Below are 14632 nucleotides of genomic sequence, written 5' to 3'. Positions count from 1 at the left end.
CAAGCGCACTCTTGAACCCTCTCCAGCAGATTCTGTCTCTATTTTACCCACAGCTTTGATGGCTTCTGGGTCATCAGCCACAGAGACTTTGACTCAGTCACTCAAATCCTTGTTGGATTAGCTTACCCACAAGGGATCACAGTCTACTGCTAATTCTGTTTTATTCTGAGCATGCGTGGCACTTTGTGCGTCGGATTTGTGTACACACGATCGGAATTTCCGACAACGGATTTTGTTGTCGGAAAATTTTATATCCTGCTCTTAAACTTTGTGTGTCAGAAAATCCGATGGAAAATGTGTGATGGAGCCTACACACGGTCGGAATTTCCGACAACAAGGTCCTATCGCACATTTTCCGTCGGAAAATCCGACCGTGTGTACGGGGCATAAGAGTTTGCTGGCTTTATATCTGTTTGGTGCAGATTTGCTAATAAACGTCCTTTATTCCCTCCATGCATCCAGCCATATCTTGCTTTCATATGGTGAAGTGCTATTCCATTGGGGGGGGGCACCTGCTTTTAAGGACCCAACAAATAAATGGTTGAAAGCCCTTTCTAGAACCCTCATTAGCATTTCCCACCTTGCACTTAAATCTGCTCTGGTCTTACTTTGTAAGACCATGTCTGACTGGGCGAAATCCCTTAAAGCAAACTTTAGAAGGAAGGAAGGTTTTTGTTATTGCACAAAAAACATGTTGTGTTACTTCTGCTCCCTCGCACCTTCGTAATCAGTACACAGAGTTGTGCATGTGATTCTCCAGGTTTAACAGCAAGCTGGGCAGGTTTGTTTCCAGGTAAAGGGATCCACTGAGGGAAACAGTACACACTGATCTTTGCCTTTTCTCCCCAGAAACTTCTTCCTCACCTGCTCTGCTGGTTTGAGATGGAGGGTATTCCAATGATCCTCAGTGCTATGACCTGGCCCAGGGAGATTTGGTGCACCGACCTGGTAAGACTTTTTGCAGAAGCACTGTAAGCCCTGCCACACCAGCTGGATCTACTGACAAGGGGCAGTTTGCCATCCTGCGTCTTGGTTACAGGCTTTAATCAGGGCATCACTGGGTCTGTCATTCCTACGATGCCCAAAATGGGGAAGTCTACTCCCTCCCCACAAATTCTATCATCAGACATGGAAGGCTTACTTCACTTGAGATGAGTTTAGGTGCTTTTACCCTAGGATTGCAGTTGGGTATGGACCAGCTTTGGCTCTCCAGTACCATCAAAGGTCAATTCTCTGCTCTTTCGGTTCTGTTTCTGACACCACTGGTCTCCACTTTTTGATTAGGACCTTTATTTGGGTTTTTCCATGTCCCGCCACCCAGTCTCTTGTTATTCCATGGGATCTAAAACTAATGTGCCACAGTTTGAACCCATGAGAGACATTCCTCTCTCTATTCTCACCCATAAGGTTGCTTTCCTTGTAGCCACCACCTCTGCAAGACAAGTATCTGATTTGTCAGACTTACTTTATATTGAAAATAACCCTGTTTGGTCTTGCATAAGGACAAGACTTCCTTTTTGTTCAAGGTAATATTTGCCTTTCACCCTATCAAGGCCATTGTTCTCCTGTCCTTTGGCCAGCTCTGGATCATCGAAAGGAAATTTCTTTCCAATGTCTGTATATGGTTTGGGCAGTGCAAGTCTGTCTTTTAGACATTGCATCTTTCACGGCATCTTTCACAGCCTGTCAGATGTGGCCTGTAAACCCCACTGCTTTGCTGCTTCCTGACCACTGCGGGTATTTCACAATTCAAATACCCAACTCCCTCCGCACTCCATGGTTTCTCCCTCCAAAACTCATTAGCCCTATAGTGGTTGTATGAGTAGGTATTTACACTCCTGGAAGCATGGAATACATGCAATTACCAGGCAGCTGCAGGATGCCAAAGTTAGAAGAGCTAAATATATTTGATTTAAAGGTGTCCTTTGTGGGGGGCGTGGCCTGGCGCAGCATGGAGTAGGACGTGTGTGCCCTGAGCTCCGTCCATTACTCCTGTAAAACTTTATCCTTCACTCCACAAAATCCAGCATCCACCTGGAAAACCTACCTGAGGACTCTCCACACACCCTAACTAACCTCTAAAGGCCTTGCAGCCCGAATGGAGCGGCGTTCTCCCACACGGCGGCCGCCGCATTCAGGAAAGTCCCCAGCTTTGGGCTACTCCCGGAGCCCGCGGCCATCTTGGTACACCCGAACCTCCAGCCGGTGCTGTATTTGGACCCTGTGGCCTTCTAGATCACCCCACACAGCATTGACAACACATAAAAAGTCACCCCCAGACCCGGAGGTATGTCACCGACAAAATTGCAGAAAGCAGCGGCGGCGAAACTTGAACAGTACCGCAGACAGGAAAAGGAAGACATGGAGGAAGATGGCGCTCCTGAGAAGGTGGGGGGGGGAACGAACGTCAGGTGACACTGACAGACTGCCCCTACAGACATCCTCACCGCATGCAACAGCAAATACACCAATTCCTCACTAAGCAAGATGACATGGAGAACAGGCTGAGAAGATATAATTTACGCCTTATAGGTCTGCCAGAGGGGACTGAAGGAAAGGACACTACCACGTTCTTAGAACAACTCCTAATCACCACCTATGGGAGAGAAGCCTTCTCCCCATGTTCGCAGTGGAGCGAGCACACCACATGCCAGCCAGACCCCCCCAGAATCGCATAACTGTACTGTTCCTCAAAATTGCATGGAACTTTACTTGGAACTACCCACTTATGGACATGGAACGTCCTGTGCCACACATAGCAAGCTCCTACATGCGATATGGAACCAGCTATACACCAATGTGAGTACAGAACACAAACCCCAGACACTTGCTATACAGGAGTCCTATTACCCCTACCCACAACATTACTGGAACCCTACATACTACCCAGACCATGCTGACCACAGGAGTCCTACCAGCCACATGCATTGTGCAGCAAGACTTTTCCCCACACACCACTGGGAGTCGCTATTATGTTTGCTGGAGTTTTTTCTGGAGCTTGATCGATACCTTTTGTAGAAAACAGAGGGATCGAATAACTTTGGTTCACCTTAACCTATTGATATGGGAGACATCCCTTGACCTATTCAGAATCCAGAGACTCAACCAGTTGTACTACCTTTTCTACGTAATTTGGAAGATAGAGTATTTCCCAGTTGGAATACATAAGTTAAGGGAACAAGCCCGAACCAGTTGGGAAGGGTGCAGGGCAGGGAGGGGGGTGGGAGTTAATTCAGTTACAGTTTTATTGAACCTGATTGTGCATAAAACAATGCTGCTAAATTATGTCTGAGTGTTGAGAACCCAAGTGCTACATGCAAAGGGGAAAAATTGCCTAACATGACTGTGTTATTTGATTCTAAAAAATTCCGTCCATGGCATCTTTAAAATTTCTTACGTGGAATGTGAGGGGCATGCACGAGAAAGTTAAGCCTGCAGCAGTCTTCACATTCCTTAAGAAACAATATGCAGATGTAATAGCCTTGGTGGAGACGCATGTTGAGGGGAGCATCCAGATGGCACTTCGCCGTCCATGGGTTGGGTGGGCATTTCATTCTACCCACACATCCCATGCCAGGGGTGTCTCAATCTTGATAGCTAAATCAGTACATTTTGACTTATGTGAGTTGTCCACTGACCCGCAGGGGCAATACGTATTCCTTCTAGCTAAACTGTACAGTGAACCCCTCCTCATACTGGCTTTTTTATGTGCCACCCCTGTTCAACATCACCATAATTAAAGAGGGACTGTCCTTTATGGCCCTTCACCCTACAATATCTGCAGTCTGGCTGTGCGACTTTAATACCACGCTAAATCCAACCCTGGACAGGCTACAACTGACTTCACCTACCCTGAACACATCCAACGAAACTAAGTTTTTCTCCACCTTTCATTTAACAGACACGTGGCGCCACAAATTCCCACATGCGCAGTCATACTCTTGTTTCTCGTCCACACATAACTCCATGTCCCGTATAGATTTTATACTCATGTCCCACAGTCTAACACCACGGCTGCTAGAGGCCGCATTCTGGAAAAGACCCAGGATATCCAGAATCTTACTGCCCCTTATCCCTGTTACAGGTTGACATCAAAATTCTGGCCAACGTTCTATCCATCAGGCTCAATCAGGTCATCTTATCACTAATGCACATGGACCAAGCAGGCTTCATGCCTGGTCGTAATACCTCATTTAATCTCAGGAAACTATGCATAAATATACAAGCCACACATGAGGAGGTTGGATCATGAGTCGTAGTGACTCTAGACACCGCAAAAGCTTTCGACTCGGTGGAGTGGAGGTATCTCTGGAGATGCTTGCAGGTCTATGGCTTCGGTCCCAAATACATTAAGTGGGTCCAATTACTGTACCAGGCACCCACAGCCAAGGTGGTAGCCAACGGGTGGCTGTCTCGAATGTTTGACCTCAGTAGAGGCACGAGACAGGGCTGCCCTCTATCCCCACTGCTATATGCCCTAGCGGCAGAACCCCTTTTGATATCCATCCGAGCAAACCCAGGGATCAGAGGACTGAGAATGGGCTCCCTGATTGAAAAAATCAGTATGTATACAGATGACACGTTGCTATATTTGGCAGATTCAGGCCCAACTTTACATACTGCACTTCACACAATCGAACAGATTGGAATATTTTCAGGGTTGAAAATCAATTGGGATAAGTCTCAAATTCTGCCAATTGACAGCTTCCCACCCCCGCAATCCCAAGTCAGACTACCATTACAACTAGTCAATGTCATCAAATACCTAAGGATTCATATATCTAGATCCCCTGCAGATTACATTTCCCTAAACATAGAACCTCTCCTTTCCCTGGTTAAAACCAAAGTAAGGACCTGGTCCCGGCTCCCACTTGGGATCTGGGGACGCATAAATTTATTTAAAATGGTCCTACTCCCTAAGATACTATATGTTCTATGGCATACCCCAGTATACCTACCCCTGAAACATTTAAAATCTTTGGAGGCCCTTTTAAAGCCCTTTGTGTGGGGAGCCAACAGACACAAATTAGAGTGGCAAACTCTTAAGAATCCAACTGACCTGGGAGGCACGGCTCTCCCTGACTTCAATTTATATTACGTTGCATCACAGTTGTCACAGCTATTCCACATAGATAAGACGGATGGTGAGAGATTCCTCGCTCTCCTATGTCCAAAGTGGGCACAACACACCAAAGACTCGATATACGCGATAACATCAGGCTCAGGAGGGATGGAACAAGGGGAAAATAGACAAACCATCTATATCATTACAGGAAAATATGGGACTTGGCTTCTTCCAAACTCGAAATTCCACGATACAATGATTACATGCCGATATGGCATAACAAAAATTTACCCGAATTTACCAAAATACATGACACAAGCGTATGGTCCAAGCAGGGAGTATTTTATCTACATCACATCCTAAAAGGCGGACACCTCAAAACCTTTACTTCACTTTGGCCCCTTCCACACTGGGGCGGTAGGGGGCGTCGGCGGTAAAACAGCGCTATTTTTAGCGCTGTTTTACCGCGGTATTCGGCCGCTAGCGGTTCGGTTTTAACCCCCCCGCTGGCGGCCGAAAAAGGGTTAAAACCCCTCGTATAGTGCGGCTATAGCCGCGCTGTCCCATTGATTTCAATGGGCAGGAGCGGTTTAGGAGCGGTGGAATACACCGCTCCTTCACCGCTCCAAAGATGCGGCTTGCAGGAGATTTTTTCTTCTCCTGCCAGCGCACCGCTTCAGTGTGAAAGCCCTCGGGCTTTCACACTGAACAAACAGCGGAGGCTGTTTAGGGGCGGTTTGCAGGCGCTATTTTTAGCGCAATAAGGCCTGCAAACCGCCCCAGTGTGAAAGGGGCCTTAGAGAAGAATTTCCAATCCAAAACCGAATGTTTTCTAGATTTTTACAACTCCGCCATGCAACACAATCTCAATTTCCTGAATCCTTCCCACACCCTACACCCAATGTCATTATGGCAGTGATTAAGAGCACAGACCCTCACAAACTAATCTCGGCATTTTACAATATGCTATCCACCACCATTTCTACCAAAATAGCATATGACCTGAAACCCAGATGGGAGAAAGAAGTGGGATCAATGGAAGATGAGGAGTGGGAGGAGGCAATGGAGTCCTGTAAGGCTGTATCCCCCAAACTATCTGATCGGCTATCACAGATTTATATTCTACATAGGGCATACCGCACACACCTTAGAGTGGCAAGATACAAACGCACTCAATCTACAATATGTCTGATGTGTGTACTAGAGACAGGCACATTTTTCCATCTGATCTGGACATGCCCCAAGATACAAGGTTTGTGGAAGCAAATCGTGACATTTCTGCATGATACAATGGGCTCACCCCTAGCATTAGACCCAAAACAATGCCTCCTTGGAATATTACTAGATACAATTGATAAATATTCAAAAATATTTCTTCATGAGGCACTATTTTCAGCCAGGAAAATTATAGCCAAAAAATGGATGAGACAAATGCCTCCCAAGATAGTAGAATGGAAACTGGAAGTAAATAATACCCTGCCATACAAGAAGTGTATATATTATTAACAGAGAGTGCCCAAACAAATATAACAAGGTATGGGACCGCTGGCTACAAGAGTCTGATACCTGTGTGTAGTAAAACCATTTCAGTTTGGAATGAATACTCAGACACATACCTCTATATATAATCTTTATTTGTAATATATGCATTCGTAGAACATATCCACAGGGCAAAAACAATGTACCTGTTTTCTTACCTACAATATGTATAATATTCAATGTAACAGTTATCAAGTTTATATGCAAAAGCTAACATAACATGTATGCACTTGATTAATAAAAAAACCTTTGTTCAGCGTTGTGTACAAGTGACCCTGTGGTGACCGGGCCACTATTAAAAACTCTTTAACTTTTTTTTGGGCATTTGGTGGGCACTCCATCATCTTTAACCAAAGTAATCCCCATGGTTTTATTTTTATCTGATTTCACTGCTTTGAATGATCTCTTTTTTGTCTCACAGGTCACCAACCTGGTGGAACAATTGGAGCAGTTCAGGGAAGAGCTGGAGAATAAAAATGAAGAGGTGCAGCAGCTGCACATGCAGCTGGAGATCCAGAGGAAGGAGTCTGCCACCCGTCTGCAAGAACTGGAACAAGAAAATAAAGTTTTAAAAGTGAGTTCCACTCGCAGTCCTAACATTCAGGCCTTCAAAGTATAGTTCCAGCTAAATTTGTTTTTCTCTAGTTTGGTATATTGTGTGTGAGAGTTAGAATGTTTGTGTTTTTGTCTGTGACATAGAGGGGATTTATTCTCACTATTTGTCCTAAGGACAATTTTGTTTTTAATGGTCAGCACTGGAACAGGGGTAGAGGTGATATCTTTCTGTACAGGTGCCTATCAGAGCTGAGGTTTCTCCTCGTTTTTTAGAGATTTACACTTCCTGTTGTATCTCTTGGCCCAGGAAGTGCAGGAAAATCTCCCCAATGGGTAATCAGACGACTAAAAAAGCCAGACAGAGGTTCTAATTCTTCCCCACTGTATGCAAAAGTAAAGGTTTTGGCTGTAGTTACACTATCATTAAACTAATTACAGTAGACCTGAGCTCTGTCTTTGTTTTATACATCATTATCAACCAAATGTTTTCTAATCTCTACATTGGAAAGCTTTTCAGAAATCTATTCTGTTTTCTCTTAAGGATGAACTTGAAATGACACCATCTGATGAGACTTCATCAACCACTGGAATTCCCATTAGACAAGGAAAAATGGATGATCTGTTACTCTCTAAAGACCAAGAAATCTTGCTCCTCAGTGAGCAGATCGGAAAACTGCAAGTGCAACTTGAAGCTGCAACTGACAACAAGGTAATGCTACTGGGCATTTGTCAGGAATATTGTTGCCTAAAAGGTATTGAAATATAGAAGAAAATAGCAGACCTTTCCAGCTTCTGTCAGTGTCAGGGGTGGACTGACAACTCATGGGGCCCCCTGCAATAGGAGATCCTGGGGCCCCCTGTCCCCGCCTATGTGTTCCCACCAACACTCAAGCCACACCCACACAAATCCCCACCTACATGTTGCACTGCCCACACTACATGCGTTCGTCACGGAATTTCTCTGCACTATGTTCAAAATAAATGTTTATTATAGAGTATAAAGAAAAATAAACTTACATTAAAGAAAGTGCAACAATGGTACATTTCCAAAATTAAGGATTTCATAAATTAACACAATATAACAGGTGCAACAAGTGTCTTTTTGGCTGAACAGTTTGATAAAAAATATACAAAAAAATAAAAAGCTCTGTCCAGCATGTTACAAAATTATGGCCCTAGAATTGCTCTTACTCCAAGGTTCCCGACGATACCATACATGTGTGGCGCTATTATTGTTTACATACATGTGCTCGTCCTACATTTTCATATAGAGCATGTGCGGGGGCCACGGGCGTGCTTTACACTTTTTTTTAAATAATTTTTATTTACTTTATATCATTTTCACTGACCACCAATGTAAGGGGCATTCTTCCCACTGACCACCAATGTAAGGGGCATTCTTTCTACAGGCCACCAATGTAAGGAGCATTCTTCCTGTTGACTACCAATGTAAGAAACATTCTCTCTAACCACCAATGTAAGAAACATTATTCTCTCTGACCACCAATGTAAGAAACATTATTCTCTCTGACCACCAATGTAAGAAACATTATTCTCACTGACCACCAATGTAAGGAACATTATTCTCATTGACCACCAATGTAATAAACATTATTCTCTCTGACCACCAATGTAAGGAACATTATTCTCTGACCATCAATTTAAGGAACATTCTTTCTGCTGACCTCCAATGTAAAGAACATTATTCTCACTGACCACCAATGTAAGGAACATCCTTTCTGCTGACCACCAATGTAAGGAACATTCTTTCTGCTGACCACCAATGTAAGGAACATTATTCTCACTGATCTTTCTTTCCACCAAAGTGTACAGATATCAGTGTTGTATATAAGGAATAGCTCTCAGTATACAGATATCAGTGTTGGGGAAAAGCACTCAGTGTATAGATGTCACGGTAACACATAGGGAAGATCATCAAGTGCGTTTCCCTATATATAACTGACTGATCTATACACTGAGTGCTTTTCCCTAACACTGATATCTATATACTGAGAGTTATTCCTTATATACGACACTGATATCTGTACACTGAATAGCACTCAGTGTACAGATATCAGTGTACTAGGGAATAGCACCTGGTAGACGGGCACTGGGCAAGAAGGAACTCTATCAGCCTGGCTGGTTATCATAGACACACTAAACTGCTGTGATTACACACTGACCTGCTGCTGCACACAAGGCAGGTCAGGTGGCTATCTCCGACATGACTCCACTCTGTAGTCTCCAGCTCTCTCACTGGCTTTCCCCCGCGGCATGGATGTATACTGTGGTCCTGCCCCTCTGCTGAATTCCCCAGAAGGAGAGGTGGCCGGAGCACCTGTCACTGCTATCCTCCTCATGGCTCCATGATCGCTCTGTAATCCCGGCCAGCACCTGAGTCCTCTCATATAGCCGCATCAACTGCAGGCAGGGATGACATAGCTGACTACCTCCACGGTTCATAAACTTCCCCTATCCTGCATGATAAGCTGTGGGCACATCCAGAGGCAGACTGAACTGCTCATGGGGGCCCCCCTGACCCCGGGCCCTCGGTCGGTGCCCGAGTGCCCAAATGGTCAGTCCGCCCCTGGTCAGTGTACACTATACAACTAAAAGTATGTGGGCAGCCTCTACATTTTTTTAAGATTTGTGGGTTTCAATGAAGGGTACTGTTAATGCTACACCATACAAAGACATATTAAACAATCGTTCACTTTCAACCCTGTGATAACAATTTGAGGAAGGCCCTTTTCTGTTCCAGCATGACTGTGCCCTTATGCACAAAGCCTGCTCCCTATTCACTTAGCTTGTTGTGGAGGAATTCAAATGGATTGCACAGACCTCTGACCTCTACCCTCCTGAACATCATTCAGATGGTTTGGAATGCTGATCGTGAACCAGTTCTTTATACCCAACATCAGTAGATGCTCTTTTGGCTGAATGGTTACAAAGTCCTACAGACAAACTCCAAAATATTTTGTAAAGCTGTCTCAGAAGAGTGGAGTCTGTTATAGCTAAATGATGGCCACCCCATCATAGGGCATATAAAGAAAAAACTTTTTTTTTTTTGTCAATCACAACAGTTTTGTGCTAATATATAGTATGTTTTAATAGTTTTCCCCCCTCTTTTATATTCTTAGTCTGTGGGCAACTACAATATAAAACTTTCAGCACTGAAAGAGTTGCTGATCTTGCCTTCCAACTTGACGTGTCCTGGTGGGCTTGCACCTATGGGTTCAGATCCTAAAACGCCAAGCTCATCACTAAAAAGTAGACCCACCTTTCATATTAAGTTAATAAAGAATGCAATGAAAAAGGTGGTGTGGAAACAGCCCAAGATGGTTTAGAACCTGTGGTTGTTTCTCGTATAGGTCACTTTACCAAACCCACTTTATTTTCTCTAGAGCAGGGTTGAGCAATTTATTTTCCCGAGGGGCCACATGAGACTCAGGGACTCTTGTGGAGGGCCAAACCAATATAGACTGAACTTAATTCTGCCTTAAGCTGGCCATACATGGATCGAAAATTGACTGGTTCAGCAGTGACCAGTTGAATTTCAATCCATGTATATGGGCAGGCTGGTTGTACAGAAGTTGCTCTTCTGATTGGCTTCTATACATTCAGCCTGTTGAATTTTCCCCACTCAGTGTATTCTTTTTTTTAACATGTAATTTTTTTTCTGATTTTCCAGTACAAATATATCAATAATATAAAATACAGAGCACAAACCCATACATATACTGCCCCTATAAGACCATTCCCTTTCCCCCCACACAGAATACTCCAATTTCTCTCCACATTACTTATATAGATATCTACAGCTAAATTGTTTAATTACATCGCCATTGGACAACAGAAAGGATAAGGAAAAACAAGAAGAAAAAAAAAGGGAGAGCTTGGGGAAAAAAACCCTAAAGAGGCAGTCCCAGAGTTACGAACACCCGGGTTACAAACGACTCCTACTTACGAACGGACCTCAATGCCGGCTGCTTGTGCTCCACGCTGGTACTGGATACCGCCAGGCACATCCCACACTTTAGTACCCGCTCCAGAAGAGCCCCAGATAACGTGACTGCATGCCCAGAAGCCCCCGGAACATCCCACATCCCTGCATTGGCTGAAGTTACACTTAAAAATTCACTGTTTCGACTTAAAACAAATTCCATTTAAGAAAAAACCTACAGTCCCTATTGTGTTCATAACCTGGGGACCGCCTGTATATGATAGGCTTTAATATGCCCTGAATTAATATGTATTCCGGCATATATCAAATCAAACCTTCCTTTATTCAGTGCTCTCCCCCCTCAGAGAGATAACATTCTTCCAAGTTATCCATTTTTGACTACACATCTCATATCTTCCCTGGTACATATATATCCAGTCCTCCGCTCCCATAACGAAATTCACCTGTTTAATCTAGTCCTCAATATAGGTGGTCCCCAGGTTACAAACAAGATAGGGTCTGTAGGTTGGTTCTTAAGTTGAATCAAATAAGTGAATATATAGAAATAGTGACAAAAATTGTGTATATGCAAGGAAAGGAATAAATGTGTGTTCCTTAAGTGAATGTCCCCCTATAAATGCACCAAAAATGAATGAAATAATTAATTTATATAGTATAAAATCCTAAAAAGTGAATGTGCACATCTTCTGTATTGTGTAAATAAATATTTCAGTAAGTGGGTTGAGTTTACACTTGCTCCACTTCCAGTGTGAACCTTTGCATATGCAATAAACCAAACAAGACAAAAAAATAATAAAAATAGAAATATAAAAAAAATTTTTTGTTGAAATTAGTGAGTAGCCTCCTTTTTAAAAATATTCGGGGTCCGTGAGAAAGCACACTGTTTGGGGGCTAACGGTAACCGTATGAGGTTACCACATATCCCCAATAAATATGGTGAATAAAGTGCACTGTGTATAAAGTGAAACCAAAGTGCAAAAAACCTCTATGTTACAGTATATTAAATTTCCTCAAATTTCATATATAAAAAGATAGGAGTCCAGACAATTAACACTCATATTAGAGACAGCGAGTATGAATACACCATTGGTAAAACAGTCCCTATATTGGACTCAGGCAGGAATAAAATGTCTAATATGTAGAGACAGGAACAATTGAGAACATCAGGGTCGGTTGACATGCATTTAAAAATGCTCAAGGGGTGATATGAGGTGACTTCCGTGCAAGTAGAAGCTGGTGACTCCAAGTGCCCCCCCCCCATGCTCCCCCACTCACCAGACTCCGTCACCCCCAAGGGGGTATTAGGCAGAGGAGTGGGTGTCTTTGGGTAGCTGCCTCTGATGGTTGTCCCTCTTAGGCTTCACTGCACCATGAGTTTCTTCCGTATAGACCGATAATGAGGGTCCCCTTGTGCTGATCCAGGCCCGGGTACCTCCGCTACTATCCACCTCCGTGCTGCTAAATCTTGAGATTGATTTTCTTTGTTATGCTTATCTCTGTTAACCCCAAGGAGGGAGCGTCAGAGGTGAGGCAGAGCTGATAGCAGAGTTGATAGCAGCGTCAGATATGCTCAGGAAGCTAGAGGCCTCTAAGATAAGCATAACAAAGAAAATCAATCTCAAGATTTAGCAGCACGGAGGTGGATAGTAGCGGAGGTACCCGGGCCTTGATCAGCACAAGGGGACCCTCATTATCGGTCTATACGGAAGAAACTCATGGTGCAGTGAAGCCTAAGAGGGACAACCATCAGAGGCAGCTACCCAAAGACACCCACTCCTCTGTCTAATAACCCCTTGGGGGTGACGGAGTCTGGTGAGTGGGGGAGCACGGGGGGGAGCACTTGGAGTCACCAGCTTCTACTTGCACGGAAGTCACCTCATATCACCCCTTGAGCATTTTTATTTTTCCAAATAACAATTTTTATTGGTCACAGGTATATAAAAATACAAAAGAATTGTAGTTTGCTCAATACAGAGTACAATTGGTAGACATTCAAACTGATATTCAGTAGGCAATAGGATATATTCATCTAGATAAAGTAAAGATGTAGTAAATTCTTCATCCGCAAAATTTGTCAACCAACAGATTTCTATTTTGTACTGGACATAGTCCAACGATAAGGAAAAGGATATTAGAAAGAGAAAGGAGGAGAAAAGAGAATATAGGAAGGAGGGGGGATGAGGGGGGGAGGGAGGCTCTGTCGCCAGCCTAGGGTGGGTCCTCCCGCCTTTGCCAGTCCTCCCAGACTTTGTCATGTATTTCCAGTCTATCTTGTAAATGGGCTGTCATTTTTTCCATGAGCTCTATATCCTTTATTCTGGTGTAAAGATCTGTTTGAGTGGGAGGGGTCTGTTTTTTCCATCGCAGGGCGACTAGGCACCTCGCCGCCGTGATTACATGGCCCATCAGTTTCCTAGAGTGGCGGGGTATATTCAACCCAGATACCCCAAGAAGAAATAATTTCGGAGACCAGGGCACCTGTACCCCCAGCAAGCGAGTCAATAGTAATTGAACTTCCGTCCAGAACGGGACTATTTTAGGGCATGACCAATAAATATGATATAGGGTCCCTCTATCTCTGTAGCATCGCCAACATCTGTCCGAACTGGAAGGGTAGATGGCTCGGAGTACATCAGGCGTCATGTACCAGAAAAAGAGAATTTTATATGCGTTCTCCTTATACAAAGTACAAAGTGAACTTTTGGCTGCCTGGGACCAGATCACCTGCCAGGTGTTTTCTGGTATCTCCTCGCCTAGATACTTCTCCCAACGGAGCATGTATGCGTGCTTGCCCTGATCCGGGAGACTGTAGGAATTCAATACTTGGTATATGTCAGAGATAAGCCCACGTCTAGCCGGGCCTTCCAGTATCAGGCCCTCAAATGTAGTTGGGGTTGAGAATTGTAGGTCTGGGGCGATAGATTGAGCATAGTGTCTGATTTGCAGGTAACCATAGAATGCCTGCTTTGGGATGTCAAATTTTTTTTGAAGCTCCGCAAAGGAGAGTAGCCTGCGTGTGCATGGGTGGACTAGGTGGCCAAAGTGGAACAGGTCTCTGGTCGCCCACGGGGAGGACATCTGATGTGTGAGACCTGCAGGCATTTTGGGGTTATATAGAAAAGACGTAAGGAGTGATCTCTCGGAGCATAGTGTGTGGGCTCGTGACAATCTACGCCAAAGTGTGTTGAGGTGAAGCATGGGGCCCAGAAGCTGGGAGGAGTCTACCTTCGCCCTCGCATTCCATAACATACTGTTTGGGTGGACCGGTGCCATCCACAGTTTTTCGATTTCTGTCCACTTGTTATAGGAGCGTTGGGTAAACCAGGAGGCCAGGGCTCGCAATTGGGCTGCCTGATAGTATTTGGTTATGTCAGGGAAGGATAACCCGCCGTCTGTTCGTGACGCCAGCAGGACCGATCGTGGTATTCTATGTCTCTTATAATTCCATACATATCGTATCATATCCGCCTGCAGTTTCCGAAGTACCTCTGTTGGGACTGGAATGGGAA

At 44.3% G+C, this 14632-nt stretch overlaps 1 protein-coding gene across 7 annotated transcripts in view; it reads left to right on the top strand.

Annotated features, from left to right (window-relative positions):
• The window catches only part of AKAP9 (A-kinase anchoring protein 9), a 377557-nt gene that overhangs the window by 291734 nt on the left and 71191 nt on the right, over positions 1-14632 (top strand). For all 7 annotated transcript variants that reach the window (XM_073629643.1, XM_073629641.1, XM_073629642.1 and 4 more), the window contains 2 exons: positions 7026-7178; positions 7701-7868. In XM_073629643.1, the coding sequence (XP_073485744.1) occupies positions 7026-7178; positions 7701-7868 (321 nt within the window). The remainder of the gene's footprint in view (positions 1-7025; positions 7179-7700; positions 7869-14632) is intronic.

Source organism: Aquarana catesbeiana, linkage group LG05 (genome assembly GCF_042186555.1).
Source record: "Aquarana catesbeiana isolate 2022-GZ linkage group LG05, ASM4218655v1, whole genome shotgun sequence".
NCBI classification, from domain to species: Eukaryota; Metazoa; Chordata; class Amphibia; order Anura; family Ranidae; genus Aquarana; species Aquarana catesbeiana.
Note: the sequence above shows the minus strand (reverse complement) of the source record. Positions and strands in the feature narration are given on the sequence as shown.